This window comes from Rhyacophila brunnea, unplaced genomic scaffold (genome assembly GCF_057557595.1).
Source record: "Rhyacophila brunnea isolate RB1 unplaced genomic scaffold, BYU_Rbru_1.0 scaffold_20, whole genome shotgun sequence".
In the NCBI taxonomy this organism is placed as follows: Eukaryota; Metazoa; Arthropoda; class Insecta; order Trichoptera; family Rhyacophilidae; genus Rhyacophila; species Rhyacophila brunnea.
Window position 1 is genome coordinate 3,669,867 of NW_028232860.1, and position 18,135 is coordinate 3,688,001.

Below are 18,135 nucleotides of genomic sequence, written 5' to 3' on the forward strand. Positions count from 1 at the left end.
AAAATTACCTGTGAGATAGCTACGGATGTAGGGTACAGTATCTTCAAGAAAACAAGACAAAACAGACACGAAAAGAAGACAGAAGATGATCAAAACTCATGGAGAAGGAAGACTGAAGAGACCAAGACTTCATTTTGGCTGTAGCGCCATTGAAGTGAGAGTTTAAATTTCCAGGTGCTCGCATTGTCCTCGTACTACCCGTCGTATGGCCCCATCTACGGGTACAGACGCGTAGTTGTGCCACGAGCGCTGCCTTATTCTATTGTCCCCGTCCCTTCGAGGTCTTGGATCAACGACTTGGATTATGTGAACTGGCCTAGCATCGTACGACCCCTCCCTTCGAGGACTTGGTACAGGGACATGGACTATTTGGACTGGCCTCGCATCGAACGCAAGGTCCGCTACGACTTAGCCTATTACCCTAGCAAGTATTACCTCTACTCAAACATTTACAAGGTAAATATATTGGATTGAGTATGGGATATGTTATTAAAACACCATCATCTCAGCGTTCACCTCATTGGTAGGCAGTAACATGGAAACCTAGCTGGTAGCTATCAGCTTAACGCAGCATTTGGCAAGCTTCTGCTGCTATTTTACTCTTGAATGTAATACAAATTCTTTGCTTCATTATAGCACTATACTAAACGCGAAACAATAAGCCACAAAATCGGCTCCTTATAAAAACTGACCGAAACGTTTCTTCCTTCACCGATCAGTTACTGGGAGTATCCCCGCTACCCATGACGATTGAAAGGGAAGAATTTCCCAGATTCGTCTGAATTTCAGTTGTATTGATAGCTATTGCAGTGGCGAAGACTGCCCATTGAAGGGAGATAAACGATTCGCATCCGAAAATAACAGTAGGTACTCACTTGGAGAGTAAAAGTATACAGCATTAAAACTACTGATAAGAGGTATTGTTATTTATGTGTACCTACAAATTAAGTATGTATATACTACGATATAAAACGTTTATACAATTTTATGTGTGTTTTAAATCCAAAATCAAATCTTCAGTGGATCTTTATCAAAATGGACCAGAACGAACCAGAGCGCCGTTCGGGTTCATAATATCCCCAAAATTATCGCTCCGTCTCGTAGTAAAATTAATTTGACCATCTGACCTAGATAGGCCATAATAATATAACAAAAAATCTACACATGGCAATCAAACTATTTCTTTACAGGCATAGGTGAATATTAAAGAACCGTTTAGCATGCAGTCTTCGCCACTGGGCTATTGCGATCCAATTACCATGAGATATAATAAAATTTACCATATTAACAGCAAGAAAAGACTAATAATATAAAAATTCAAACTAGGAAACCTGCATACCTATTCTAGTGCACGCCATTCCTACCCGGGGCTTTGGGAAGTTCTTCCTGGGATACTCCCAGCACAACTGAAGAGCGCTTCTCGTTCATTACGCCATATTTTTCCCCCGAAAGGGTGTGGAGATGTTGCAAGTTAAGAAAGGAAAGCGTGTGGTTTCAATTTCTGAATTTATTATAATATTCTGGATTTGATATTCTGGGATTGAAATTCTGGACCTCCTAAAGGTTACTATACATCGTCCAATCTACTAATTTAGAAAACCAATTTCTCTTGTAAGTACCTACCAATCTAAACTTCGGCTCTTGTAAATAAGCAGCTTACTGTCCAACCACGTGCCTATCATTAATAGTGTAAATAGCTTGTGTTGCAATAATAAAAAACATATTACAAAGTTTAACCATCTCCAACAATAAAACACAAGAAGTACCCGCAGGCCCGCCCCGAGGGACTCAGTCGCCCTGTGTGAAATCTCCAAAAGCCACCCCCAAATAATTTCTACCCTTATTCATAATAATTATCCAGATAGTCAGTTAAGTGTAAACACTCCTGCCCTAAATTGATTGCGAACAACATCGTCAGCCTATCTACAAACTAAAATAAGCACATAAGAGTTGCCTAGTGTCATAACTCACATATTCCAAAAATAGAGTTTTGAGATAATCGCAAAAAACCTCCAGGGCACTGTTTTTTGTAATTAGAAGAAAAGTATTGAACTCCCTCGAATATCAATGAGTGAGTCGATTTACATTATTTTAAAATATATATAATATATAATACTCATAAGGCTGCAGAGACACAGCACACTATGAGAAATAGCTCCTTGATTGGTTAAAAATACCTTGATGACAGAACTCACATTAATCATTGAAAAATGTGAGTTATTACACCAACAATCAACTTTGTCATTGATTTTCACATTGTTTAAAGTGACTTTTGATAGCCAATAGAATAGATACAAGATTGCAAAATATGAGTTATGACTCTAGGCGACTCAAAGATGGTGTGGGGACGTGCAGGGCACAAATTATTCGATATGCTTGTAAACATATCACATTAACGGGAAGTTAGATAGTTTTGACAGAAAACACGATACAGTCGAAGCGGCGCCTAGCGATAAAAGCGATGTTATAGGCCAGTGTAGTCCGGAATAGCAACCGTATCAATAATCACATTCTCTCTACGTCATTCATGCATACTAGAAGAAATCAGATATGCGCATATTCAGGGTTCAATTATTCCACTATAACATTCAGAAACCTTTTTATTTGATATGTGTAAGGAATATAATATTTACTACGAATTAACTAAACAACATTTAAAGTTTGGTGCGTGCATTAAGACAGTCGGATGGGAGGATATCTTTGTAAAGGGTGTTCACTATTCTTGCACATTTTACCGCTCTAAATTCATCCGCCCTCATGCAATGCACATTTCGCATTTATGAAAGGGGCGGGCCTGATTACCTGTCACCAACAGGAACTATGGATTGCAATCCCAGACAGAATATTCGATACCAAGATTTCGGGATTAGTATTTCCGATCCCAATCCCGGGATTTGTGAAAACATACGGAATTTAGCCTGAAAGATTTTTAAACTGACATTTAAAGGAATCGACAAGCAAAAATATTATATTCTGCTAAAGTGGTTCCATAAATCAAGAAGAAACAAATGTGTCTATTCTGTGTAAAATAATATTTTTTTATATTATATCTTTACACTGATTTATCAAGAAACAAGAAATATTATGTAATACTAATAGGTGGGTAAAGGTTATTTCAGTTGAGAGTAATCTTAAAACTAATCCCTTAATTCCAGTTTAATCAATCCCGGGATTTCGCAATCAACAAGTCGATTCGTATTCCGGGATTGCAAACCTTAGTAGGTACCATTCTAAACAACACACTCAGTAAATACACAAGTTACAGGTTCTACAGCTACTGCTCTACAATTGAGCTACATCAGAACCACAACAATGCTACAAGGAGAGGAAGTCGTAACCACACAATGTGGCGAAGGCGACGACAGAAAGGAAAAGGAGTGATTTTACATTATATAATCCAGGGTTTCTTAACATTCTTGGGCCGCGACCTAAATCGGAGTAATAGTTTAGGTTTTATGATCCAAGAAAGTATAATACAATATTACATACAAATTAATAACAATTTAAAAATCAATACTCATATAATTTTTAATTATTATTACTAATGAATATTATGACTAATGTCACTAAGGTCATATTCCGGTGGTAGTCTTCTCTGAAATAGTTAGATTTGAAACCCCTGACTATCACGTCATGTACCTATGTCCTTGTAAAGGGCAGTAGTACATTCAACAGTTTGTTTCCACTAATGTTGGATTTTCTGTGTTTTTTTTACCAGAATGCACATAAATATTTGGTTTTTTTTCTCATCTTCAATAAAATCATAACGGGTTGGGAAAGCAGCTAGTTTTTTTCTGCTACCCTGTTCTTTTTTCATAATTTATTATACCATACCTATTAAACATGGTTCAATATGCCCTTGCAAATATTCAGTTCTTTAGGATCACAGGGGCCTAACTACAAAAATGCATGTTTTGAGTTAGTCCCGAGGTTTCGATAATGTCGTTATCATATTTATTGGTCACACAAAGCTCTATGTCGTACAATTAGTTTACAAGATTTATAGTTGAGTAAAGTGTGCTTTATTTGATGAATTTCATATTAGCAAAATCTTTATTTGCATTTATTTCAAAATTGTTTTATTGTATATAGGCCCCTGTGATCCTAAAATTTAAGTTATTAATTTTCTAGATAAGTGTGATAATATGTAGCTGTATTACATAAGGTTGCGGTGAGTCGACTTGCCTTAATAAGTTTTTGCGGTTTATAAATACCATGAAACTGTTACAATCAACGTATAAGAGTTATAATATTATGATTATACATTATTATCTGAAAAACATTGTTATTTTCCAGTTTTGCGTCGCGACCCATAATATGTTAATAGACCCTGATATAACCTATCTAAATTATTGAATTTGCTCAGCTAAATTATAGCGCATGAAAATGCTAAAATGCACTCGCGGACACTGGTTGTCCAACGCTGCACTATTACAATTCGTCCATATTAACAACATATTTATTACCTACATCAAATGACATGTAAAAAAATATGTATATAAATTTGTCGTTTTATAGTTTGGTTCAGACACTGTGATATGTTTATAACCAAACATTCTCTCATCTAAATACTTTTTAAAATAAATTGTTTGTCAACTCTATTTCTATTAGAACAAGGTTTGTTATAATATTTCAAATTTCAGTAGAACATTTTTAAACATTTGTATATTTCATAAACAATATGTATATGAAATAAAAAGAAAAAAATACATATTATGTAAATAAGATATTCCTGTTTAGTGATATGTTATAGAGAATGTTCGTATACCATTGTGTCATTGTGTTGTATACAATTCACAATTATATAAACCAGAGTATTCTACCCTGATTCACTTTGGTACATTCTTACCCTTTAAAATGTATCAATCAGAGTGGTTTAAACTGAACATTCTTCAACCTCTTGATATTCGATATGTTTTATTGAAGGAATTAAATTCGTTTTGATCTTTTTGCATTTCATGGCCGCCAGCTCTTAGAAAGCAGTCAAACTGAAGAAAATAATATGATATTTAAGTAATTATTATTAATAATTCTGTATGTCAGAAGTCAAAGGTCGAGTGCCACACATTGGAAATTGTTCAGGAGAAAACAAAATGTAAAATAATACTGCTGTAATGTTTAATTTTACGTATTATTTTCCTTGATACCACAGTATTATTATTGGTCTATTATAATTCACTTTATTAAGCCACATTTAGATTAAGCAAGCGAGTGTTTGTTCTTCCCCCACTCCATTGAAATTTTTACGCTTTTTGTTGAGCGAGCATAAGAATTTCGCTGGAGTGGGGGAAGAACAAACATTCACTCGCTTGGTCTAAATGCGGCTTTACACCCTACATTATGTTACAATGACCCCGACTTCATTATTTTTTATTGCAGGGTATCCATTTTTTGTCAAGTTAATTTTCGTAAAAATCAGACAACTGACCTTTTATTTCTGATTTATAGATAAGATTCTAACCAAAGCTAACATAGCATTACAATTAATTATATTATATAAAAATAAATCAGTTTCAACCACTGAGCTTGAAATACAAAATCAAGTAACTGATTGTATCATAAGTAGGTATCATGGATATATTATAATATATACATACAGTGAGGAAGATTGAAAGTAAATAATGGAAAAAAGATGACAGTTAAACAAAGTTGAATTTCAGGCTCATTGGTCTTAACTGCTTTCCTAGAACTGACGGCCATTAAATGCAAAAGAAGCAATTTTGACATCAGATATTTCAGTAGGTACCCAATATTGACAGTGTTTGTTAAGATATATTATTAACATTGTCTATTTTGCAGGCCTGGGAAGATGAAAGCCGCATAATCAGGGCACAAACAAACTCTCTCCTCATGAGGGCGAATGCGACAGTTCCCAGGGCTAGCAGCATTGTCCCATATTCAACTCTTGCTAGGTACTTTCATTCAAATATTATTTTATTATTTAGCACTATTTCAGTTTATTATTACAATGACAAGACCAAATCAAATAGTGACATATATGAAAAAAAAAAAAAAAATCTATGAGACAATAGATTTACTAACACTAAAAAGAAAAATTAATATTTTATAAGAAATTAAAACAGCTAATAAGATTTTAATTAAATACTGAATGTCATAATTTTGTATTAAATGTTAAATTCTTGTTTTTTATTTATTTTTTACAACTTCAGAATTTTAATTTCATAGATGTCAGTGTGATTGTTGCTTCAATATCCAATATGTATTCAATGGAGAATAATACTATTATCGTAATAGATTTTTGGGTTTCCACCATGTGTACTTCTTTCTTCGACGTTTATCAAGAGATATGTGCTATGATGAAGTATAGTGCAGGTGTTTGAATGCAAACGTCGCTCTAAGAAAGCCAACTGGTCATAACGATTGACACATTACTCTGAGCTAATCGGATTCCTTTTGGCATTCTTAAAGCAACGTTTACATTCATACACCTACACTACACTTCATCATAACATATTTCTCTTGTTAATGGCCTCTGCAACGAGCCCGAAACGTCAAGGAAAGAAGGAAGAAGTACATACGGTGGAAACCCAAAAATCTATTATGATAGAAAACAACCGTGAAAGTCTCGAACATTATAATACTATTATCTACCAGATTAATATGTCATAATCTATCCTACATAAGCATTATTACTTATAAACAGTCTTTCCCATATAAATAATTGTTCTACAATTTTACTTAACTTCGATTTCTGCCAAATGAACAGAAAAACTAATTAAAACTAAAATGTTCCCTTGTTTATTAATACTTCTTTGTTATATTATAGGTATCATGAGTCTTGTTACCCAGCCAGGCTGAGTAGCGAAAATTATTTAAGCCGATTAATGTTGCCCATCCGAAATGTGGCCCGTGATATCCAGAACATGTCTTGGTATGCAGAGCCCGCCAAGAGGTTCACAGGTATTTAAAAAATTTTCAACCAAAATGAAAATCCATTCATACAACTTTATTAATCACCTCACAAACATATTTTTCCATATTATGAACCCTTATTACGATTCCTCAATGAAATGGGAAAAAATTTTAAATATCGGGGTAACATTGTGTCATACACATTTTAATAAATTAAATACAATTTTGTTAGTTACAGCTTACGTACATTCAATCTATTTTTTTTATACTGTTATAAATATCAGGTTTCATTATTATTTTGACTAATAAATATAAGTGAGTGAGTGTGCTGAGTACACACAGTAGAAGTTAAACATCTTTGATATGAGTGTTGGGATGGCAAATGATTATAAGGATTTTGCTACAGCACATAATACGTACATATAAAATACATCAATTTAATTTTGATTCCACAAGTTCCATCAATTCGTTTTCTTTCAATTTACATTGTCTCTAAGAGTGGCAATGTATCCGGTGCACAGACATATCAAGAAGGTATACCTGAAAAATGAAGACATTTCAAAACAAAATACATTATTTGACATTAGCACCAATCGAATCGAATTGAACACCTTCTAGCGTATTATACTCTCTGATACTTTGTTTCTTAATTTTTGGAATCAAACGTGATACTGGGAAAATTGGTCAAAAGACGTTTAACATCAATGATACAATTATCAATGAATCAATAACCCGTGGTAAATCAGCTAAAGACATTCTTGTTACCCCGATAATAATAAAAATAAAAAAAAGTCTTGAAATATTCTATGAATGACGGCTTTCTTAACTAAAGTTATCCATTGGGACCGGATATTTATGTAGTAAGATGGCAAAACACGATATGTCCGTTTTACTAAATTGTTCAGGAGAGCAATTTTAAGCTTCGAAAAGTAATCAAACAATGAACAAAACACAATATATTGACAGAGATTATTTCTCCCAACCTATAAGACCTAGACATACCATATTTTGACATCTTTTAGATCTCACTGAGATGAGTTTGAAGGTATACATAACTAAATTTGCCAAAAAACCCGGACATATCATATTTTGCCATCTTATGACAGATTTAATTTTAGTAATGTTTTTACCATACTTTACTACACTATTATTTATCTATAAATATAATATTACATTAATTTTAATATAACAGTAATTTATTTATTCCGCTATCAATGTCAAAGTGAAATAATTATTTACAAAACTTATAATCAATGTGGACGAACTTGCATATCTATAATACGATTGATTTTTTAACATTATTAAAAATATGTACACAAAACACAATCAAATTTAATTATCCTTTGATGTTAATAATATTTCTCAGATTTCAAATAACATATTGTCTTCTATAATCATAGGTAAAGGCGGTATTTGTTTTTAGGTTAATTCAACAAGGTTTTGTTTATTAAAATAAACATTTCATCCAGTAGAGCAAAATCATCCATTTAGATATTATTTCTCATTGTAAATATTCCATATTATTTTTAAATAAAATATTTTTAATTAAGTAGACACCTAGTCGATATGCTTAAAATTAAAAGTGAATTAAAATATCAATGGTATACATTTTCCAATTAGGGATTGCAATATCGGTATTTCAAAACCGGTATTCCAGTATTTATTGATACCAAAATACCAGTATTTTCGGTATTAAGAATGTAAACACGATTCTTTTTTTGAAATAAATTTAATAACATTTCTTCATTGTTTTCTACTTTATTGCCTATTAAATTGGGTACAAAAACTTTGTGCTATTTATAATGCAGTAGCAATTAAAGCGATGTCTTTACCTACCAGAGGCATGTAGCGGAATATTTCATATAAATAAAAAGGATCTCAAGTTATACACATTTATATTTTTATAAAAATCGATGTTTTTTAAAATAAATATAAAAAATATTAAAACTATGAATTAGTCAAAAATCGCTTAGATTCAACATAGAAAACTTAATAAACTAAATTTTAATAATAAATATGACCATAAAATATATGTAATAATAAGGGTCCTGCAACAAATTCACATTTTTTTACAATGTAGGTTTACCTTTGACTTAAAATAAAAAATATTTTTTTTTTAATGTTTTCAGATATATATTTATTAATTAATACAGTCGAAATTGTAAATTATCAAAAAAATGTCTCAAGCTACAAGCTTAGTATTTTTCCGCTAGATGCCTCTGGTGGGTAAAGACATCGCCTTAAAATACACCATTAATCAATTTTTAGAAAAAAGGATACAAGAGAAGCGGACTATTATTTATATTATTTTAGATATCTTGCAATCTTCCACCATTCTATATTTTTAAACGAATGGGTACCAGTACTCAATATGAAATACCGATATTGATATTTTCATTTGGTATTGCAATCCCTAGGAGACATTTTAATGTCAAAGTTTCCTTTGCACTTCAAACCATGTTGACTTAGTGTAGGTATATACAATTTAAAATTGTTAACAACATTGCTCGAGGCAGTTTGTTTAAATACTTTTATTACAATATATATTATTATAATATATGGCCACTTTTCCTCTTTGATTGACCCCGTGTTCCCCCTTTACACAACCCTTTAGGCAAAGGGCACCTGGCCTGCCTCAGATATTCCGGAAATAAGGCCTTCCCTTACCGTAAGGCCTTGTGCCAGGACTTAAGTGTCAGGGACGATGTCAATCTGCTGTCGTTCTATGCCAAGAACAGGCTCGCTGCCGCCGGTCTGGCCCTAGATGCCATCACAGGTACTGTCAACAATAGACCATAGATAAAAAAATACCGCAAAACACTCTACTTTTAGAGATGTGCCTAAATGCTTTTATAATAAATTATTAAATAAAATAATAATTCCTTCCGGCAACAAAATATGCTTTTTCGAACGTAAGGTTGTTTTTTTTAGCACATAGCAATTTTTCAACTTTACACTTATCTCATGAAACTTTTAATACTTTGAAAACTTCAAGTTTCAGCTGTTTATCCTCTCACTTTTTTCTATCACTATCTCCCTTTACTTTTTTTATTTTTTTTGATAATACCTACATTACTTTAAATCGATTATAACTTAAATAAAATATTATGGTGAAATTTCACTTTGTTTTAAAAAAATTTAAAACAATGTGAAAAATTATAACAATTACTTTTAGTCCAATACATTAGCGGTTTCAAATTTTGTCAAACGATGTCACATCGACTCCATTTCTTTTGTTATTTTTCATTTAAACAAATTTAAATGATGGGAAACCGATGTAATAAATCTTTTATATTATTACGATTTATAAAAGTAGTTCATAATGTAAAGCAAAATTTCTCTCAACTTTTTGAAAATAGGCACCGATAATATATTATGCTCAAATCTCCATATTATTTTAAGTATCTCAAAGTTTTGTATTACCTATGTCTAGTTTTGTGAGTGCAATAAGGACCTAACAAAAAAAAGTGTGAGATACAAGTTTTTGTTCAAATTTGTACATAAAAGGTTTGATAAATAAATAAAAATAAGCTATGTGATACGGACTAAAAGTGATTGTTGATTTAATAAAATGAGTATATATAAAATATCCCCCCTCTAACCATTCATTGCAGGTCGTACTAAAATAGCATTTCCTTGAGCTTTCGGTATGAAGGAAATATTATGAGCGTGCGAATGTGATGGGTGGGTAATAAGAGGGGCCTTAAATCTTTTGTAGTTAACCAAAAGTGTGACCGTGTCTCTTACAGCGGCACCCGACCTGAAGGAACAGCCCGCCTTGGTGGAATGCTCCTAATCATAACACGTTATTACTCTACACCCCCCGTCATACGCCACCATTAACATTCACACATCATCCTACATTATGAGTAACCTTCGTACGGCAGCTTTGTATTAATATCACCTATGTCACAAATCTACTTTCAAAAACCTCTTATCTTCCAACTCTGCAATTTTTTTTACAAATATCAAGTTTTATTATTTTTTAAACACAGTCATAATCTCTTTTTGTACATAAAAATAATATCGGTGCACGTAGGATTACAAGGTCATAAGTGCATTCTTCAAATTGAAAATTACATCATAATTATTTTCAACTCTTGGGGAGACAAATAACTACTTTATTCAACTTCCAAAATACATTCATAATGCAATACATTAATTGAAAAAGTATTTATGCATTTAATTGTGTTTCTGGAAATACAAAGTATGAATTTTAGAGACTCATTTTAATATGATATGGATTAATATGACACAAAACAATCGCAAATTAAATATAATAGATGTATTTTTTATATACACTTATTTTTTTGTGTTTCATTTGTTCTGAAGACATAGTTTTATGATGCCTTCAACACTTACAACCCTGTAATTCTATGATCACGATTTTTGAAAAAAAAAACTCTAATTTTTTTCTTTCTACTCCTCTCAAATTACTTATATATTACACACATTTTTGGTTTACTTATATCGTTTTTGACTTCCCACCCATCCTACAGATTCGGCAGTCACTCTGCAGTTGTAGACTTTTTCAAAAGAGAATAAAAAATGTTTTACTTTGTACTTGTTATGTGTGCGATAGTCGCTTAATCTACGTCAGGACATTAAATGTGTTGAAAAAGATGAGACACTTATCACTTACACGTATTTTAAAATAGAAATATTAGCATTACAATTAAAACATTTTTTTTTTCGTTTATAAAAGCATCACAATATATTAATTAATTAGTATGTTACATAAACGAAATCATTGAAAATCTCTTCGTCTAAAATTACATTTCAAATACAGTATTTAAACCAAGGCATTAATAATAATATAGTAAGAAAGAAAATTAATAGTGGAATTGTAGATAATTTTCTACAATTTCGACTGGTCGCGAGTGGAGAACTACAAGGTTCTAAGTGTTTGTTTTTGGCGAAACAAAAGTAAGAATGAGGCAGTTTAAAATACTTTTTCATTGTTGGATTTATTTTGTCACGGATGAACACTTAGAACTTTGTAGTATTAGGCTCACGTGGTCTCTATATATGACTAATGTATAAAGAGAGATAATATTAAATATAGTATAACGAGAATTATTGTGATATTAAAAGATACAATAATTAGTTTACTAAACATTAAAATACAATACTGACAATGACTGACAAAACCTACAATCTTACATACTTTTTCTAGTCGATAACATTCTTTGTCTATGTGAGACATAATAATTACACTAGCAGAGCAGGCGGCATCGCCCGATGTTACTACTAGTTTATTTTCTTTAGCAAAACAGTTTGTGACAGTAATTTTGCTAATTTTATAGAGTTTAAAAATATATTTTTTGAAATATTGTACCTACTTACTTTTAATTTTTAAATAAGTAATTTATTTTTCGTAAAGTAATAAAAAAATAAACAAAAAAAAAAACATTTTATTCTCCCCTTTAGTGTCTCAAGTTTTTAACATTAGGTTATAAACTTACTAACAAAATAGAGGAGTCATATTGTGATTGTATTTTTTAATGTTATATATTATTATTATGAATAAATTTTAAAATATATGTATATATTTCGGAAGACTTAAATATATGGGTGATATAAAATATAATGACTAGCAGGCTTATTCTTCTGGTCGCGTGAACTTTCATGTTGAATATAACATCCGTGAGCGCCATATTAAAATGTACGCATACACTTTTGTAATGTACATGTCGAGCGCACACAGATGCCATATTTTATGCAGAGACCTCCAGAATATTAGTAAAATCTTGTGCTAAAAATTAAATATATTTTTTTAAAATTGTTAATAATATATGTTTTACTATTAGAAGCGTGAACTAATCAGTATTGAAAAAAAATATACGACACCCCACACATTAAAAAAACATTTTAAATACACATTATTTTATATAACTTTTTACACAAATTTTGTATTTATTGTAGTCGATGACAAAAGTTTTACGTCTTGGCATAATTATTAGACTGTTTTAAACAGTGTTGTGTACATAAACTATCGTCATTTTAATAAATTGTGTTTTTATTACATAAATAATCTCAAACATCTGGGTTGCCAAGTTAGAAAAGTTTACAAAATTTGTGTCATTAGTTTGAAAACTAAATTAAAATTTCATCAAATACCCTCTTCTGTGTAGTTAGTATTCTTCTTCCTGGTTGTTTCCTCTTTGATGAGAGTCATGATCTTATTTAGTATTAATTACATACTGTTATTATTATGTTACATTTCCTTTCCAAAAACACACCACAACAGCATGATTTTTTGCACTACCTATTTGACAATACTCGATTAACGCTTATTTTACTCTTAACAATAATAGTTATTTAACTACAATAATTGTTTTAATTTTTTTGTTTTATCGATTTTAAGCTTCGTGTTTTTATAATACACTTATTTCAAATTCTGCGTAACAACCAGAACAAAAATGGAATTATAGGCATTTACAATTAAGTGATATTCATGTTGGGATTTAAAGAAAATTGTAATAATATTCCCCTTTTGTTTCGAATTATTGTCTTTTAAAAAAATAAATCGACAGGCTTACTTATTCATATATATTATAACAAGTCACAAAATTACATAAAGGCGAGGTATAAAACTCCAAAAGATTCACTTTCCATCTTACGCATTTCAAATATTAACTTATCAGCATGATTAATTGTAAATATGGCTGAAATAACGTCAAACACTTTCCCAATAATGGCCGCCAGACATATGGTAGCGATATTATATTTGAAATACAAGTTAAGTCATCTTCCTCGACAATCCTGAGAACGGCAGACCATCAAAAATACGTGAGTTTCAATTTGGTTATGTTAATTGTAAAAAAAATTCAAATTACAATATATCTTTAAAATCCCTAAATCTTTTAACTTGAGTGTAATATAATATCATTTACCCAACAGTAGTTTTTTGAATATATCTAATTATAATTTTATTATATTTATTCTCCAATAGGTTGTGTAATAGCCATATAATTAAAAAAAATTACTTGCAGCAAAATTAATTAGGCACAATTTAAAAAAAAATGTGTTCCATTCTAAAAGGGACCAAAATTGGATGTTGATAATAATTATATTGTCCAATCAACATCCAACAAAATCTCAGTATGACAATAATTGGACATAACATTGGATATCGGGAGAGAAAAAAAATCATCACAAGAGGTGTCCATATTTTTATTGGATATTGATAAAAATGGTAATGATATCTTATTAAGACGAAGGTTTTAATTTGGTTTACATTTTAAATCAAAATATTTAAGTAAAAATACATCACTACAAGTAGCATTTTCTCCTGAAAAGTCATTAAATGTCATTCAAAATTTAATTTTTATATTTTATAATTCAACTTGGCTTGACAACCTTGATCTAGATTTTTTAAAATTAGACTTGGATTATAGAGAGAGAGATATTAGAGAGATTAGATTATATAACCAATCATTCACGGGTGATTGCTATTATTTAGAATGTGGTAAAAAACTTAGTCTATGATTGGATGAGCAGTCCAGCTGCTGCCGTACAGGCCCAGCAGGAAGTTCACGGCTCCGGCGCTGATGGAAGACCCCAGCAAGGAGCTGAAGGCAGCCAAGGCACAGAGGCTCGAGAGGTTCAATGCCGGCCCCACCTACACATCACCCGTTCTCAGCTCTGCTGAAACTGAGAAGAACGCCGAAAGGAAGCAAAAGAGACAGGAGGAAGCCAAACTTGCAGAAGAGAGGTAAGGAATTTACATCACAATCGGTGGTTAAAAATCATTCCATTCTAATCAATAGACACCTGATCGAACAATGAATAACCCTATATGGCAAATTGATGACCTAACCTGAAATATTGCAAACATTCAAAACAGTTACAGTGAAAGCTATAGTATGGTCCATGTAGAGCACACAATTTCTTGAGCATGGATATTTAATAACGTGTTTATTTGGACCAGTCAAAGTTTTGCAATACATAATTATCGACATCTTTGATGTTCAAACAGGCATGAACTTTATGCACTCTGTGTTTTCAGGGTAAAAGTGCTTAAGTCAGTTTGGTTGCAGTTGAGATAATCGGTTTTTGAAATAAATCACAGTTTTCAAAATACTCTTGCTGAGAAGTTAATTGGTGTATCTTTTTTATTTATATATAATATATATGTATAATTAAGGGGGGACATGCTCGTCGAAGGTCAAAATTGAGTTTTTATTGTATTTTCAAACCATGATCCTGGACACTCCTTAAACGTTGCAGATAATCTATTTATATAATTTTGAAGCCTTATTATCCTTTATTGTTATTTTAAACATTTAATGACTGCATAAAGTATTTTTGTTACATAAAATAGTATTCTTTTAAACCTCTCGCTCTAATGTTTTAGAATATAGTCATATTTCGGTACATAACTGTGCAGTGGTGTTAAAATTTTTTTACATTTATTAATTTTTAAACGCATTTATAAAACCATTAGCATAATTTATTACGAGATAATTTTTGTAAAATATTCACGATAAAAAATTATTTTGATAATCTCAGTGATCCCAAATTTTACAAGAATTAGGCATTTTATTATTCAAAAAATCGGCAAGATTAACACACATGAAGATAATTCTAAAGATACCTATTATAAGCTATGTCTTTTACCATTCAAGTGTGATAAACATTTTATGAATAATGATTGCTTTATAATAATTATTGACCTAAGAATAAGGTAGTGTTTTTTTGAAATACGCCATTTCTTTTGTCATTCCCTAGTAGTTAAGCTACAACATACGGCCGTAGCTATAAATTGACATACTTTAATTAAAGTAGGGAGTAATTTTATGTTGACGCGCGTGTTTAAACATGTACCTAACTGATTTTTTTTTTATTTTTTTTTTAAACGGTACATGTTCAAACACGCGCGTCAATATCATTTTACTCCCTACTTTAATTATAGTTTGTCAATTTATGGCTACGGCCGTATGTTGCAGCTTAACCACTGGGGAATGACAAAAAAAATGGCGTATTTCAAAAAAACACTACCTTATTCTTAGGTCAATAATTATTATAAAGCAATCATTATTCATAAAATGTTTATCACACTTGAATGGTCAAAGACATAGCTTATAATAAATATCTTTAGAATTATCTTCAAATGTGTTAATCTTGCCGATTTTTTGAATAATAAAATGCCTAATTCTTGTCAAATTTGGGATCACAGAGATTATCAATATAATTTTTTATCGTGAATATTTTACAAAAATTATCTCATAATAAATTATGCTAATGGTTTTATAAATGCGTTTAAAAATTAATAAATGTAAAAAATCTTAACACCACTGCACAGTTATGTACCGAAATATGACTATATTCTAAAACATTAGAGCAAGAGGTTTAAAAGAATACTATTTAATGTAACAAAAATACTTCATTCAGCCATCAAATGTTTAAAATAACTATGAAAGATAATAAGGCTTCAAAATTATATAAATAGATTATCTACAACGTTTAAGGAGTGTCCAGGATCATGGTTTGAAAATACAATAAAAACTCAATTTTGACCTTCGACGAGCATGTCCCCCCTTAAGTTTTTGATATTGTGTTATATACTCAATATTTTGAATAAGTAATTTTACTTAAGAGTTAAAAAAGATTTTCTCATTTTAAGCCATTTCAACAAATTAAAATATCTATTTATTTTGCTTACATGTGACAAAATCTATTACACACAAAAAAAGAGCACTCATTCTTTACACACATTGGCATTAAAATCTTAATTTTGTAAAAACGTGACTTAATAACTTTTACCCTGCAACCATAGCATTGTTAAGTAATTTTGATCCCTCTATTACATGTGAAAGTGTGAAGACTCCATTGAGCATATCATGTTTCAAAGAAGTAAGATATCCATCCACCTGACCCCAAATCAGGATTGAATTCCCAGCTGATCACATTGCATATTTTATTATTATTCTAAATAAACAAGTGAAATTTTCTGACGTCATATGACATCATTGTGACATATTTGTCGACCCTACCGGAGTGAGTCATATACTCTTCGAGAAATTTACGCTACTCAAATAGTATCATTATCAATTGTCCCCATACACAAATAAGTGTGTGGGCATAATAATATCTATGGTGGGCATACGCATTGGGTGCCTCGCGTCGATACGTGTATTGCGCATACGTCACAATGACATTATTTTGTGAGTGCCTTCAATATCCCGAGTTACAGCATAGCAGTCCTGAATAGAAGTAGAAGACATGACTTAAAACAAATTTTGATAAAAATTCTTTTAAGGTACATCCAATTTATAGGGATCGTAGTAATATGCTGTTTGTGGCGCAGGCACTGTGATATACCTTTTTTTATGCGATAATGAAATATATCTGTCTTTTCTACATATTGATTAGGTATATTGTTATTGAAGATTTTTTTTTTTATTAATTAATGAAAAGTGTGCACATAGGCAGAAGAATTATGGGTGAATAATGCCAATGTAATACTTGCAGGGCCCTGCAAGAAGAGCTTGCCAAGAAGAAGGAGCAAGCAAAGCGCGAGGAGGCGTCCCGCGCCGCTGAGTTGGCTCGTCAGGAGGTGCTGGCCGCGCAAGCTGCCGCTGAAAGGGCTGCCGAACTTGACAGGAAAGCAGAATTAGCCAGACAGGTGAGTTTCTCGCTTTTCACAGTTAAGCGAAACATAATAGGAACATTTGATGACAGAATTATAATATTTGTAATTAAGAAGAAGTGCAATGTTATTCTGGTTCTATTAGAGACATCTATATCAGACAGAATACGAAGTATACAGTTTATAATTTCTTTTAAATAATCAATACATATTTAAAAATATCTAAAAGCAAAATAACTACTTATTTAATTGAAAGATAAACTGATAATTAATTATACACATCCGTTGAATACTTTCATCTTTTTATAACATTTCTGTTATTTTATGGTTATTTTTATGGTGAAAATGTAGTTCAACTTTTTCTATGCCGCTAGGCTATGGCAGTGTCCGGCAGGTCATAAATTTGTTCTCTACACCAGTGGTCGGCAAACTCATTAGTCAACAGAGCCAAATATCAACAGTACAACGATTGAGATTTCTTTTGAGAGCCAAATTTCTTAAACTCAAACCAAACATATAGCTAGGTGCACTGCTTATGAACTCAATAAATTTAAATCAAAGTTTTAATTAAGCAATAGGTATACTGAATAAAACTTGATAAAGATCTTATTTATTGATAAAAATTAAATTGTTACTAAGGTATCCATAAAATAAAATCATGACAATGA

General features: G+C 31.3%; 1 protein-coding gene across 2 annotated transcripts in view; it reads left to right on the forward strand.

Moving 5' to 3' along the window:
• LOC147071092 (uncharacterized) overlaps positions 1 to 18,135 on the forward strand; it is a 48,524-nt gene that overhangs the window by 26,580 nt on the left and 3,809 nt on the right. The window contains exons 4-9 of one of the 2 annotated variants that reach the window (XM_085948677.1): positions 175 to 456; positions 5,800 to 5,912; positions 6,788 to 6,921; positions 9,488 to 9,649; positions 14,377 to 14,590; positions 17,350 to 17,503. In XM_085948677.1, the coding sequence (XP_085804803.1) occupies positions 175 to 456; positions 5,800 to 5,912; positions 6,788 to 6,921; positions 9,488 to 9,649; positions 14,377 to 14,590; positions 17,350 to 17,503 (1,059 nt within the window). The remainder of the gene's footprint in view (positions 1 to 174; positions 457 to 5,799; positions 5,913 to 6,787; positions 6,922 to 9,487; positions 9,650 to 14,376; positions 14,591 to 17,349; positions 17,504 to 18,135) is intronic. The other variant, XM_085948678.1, reaches the window with a different exon arrangement.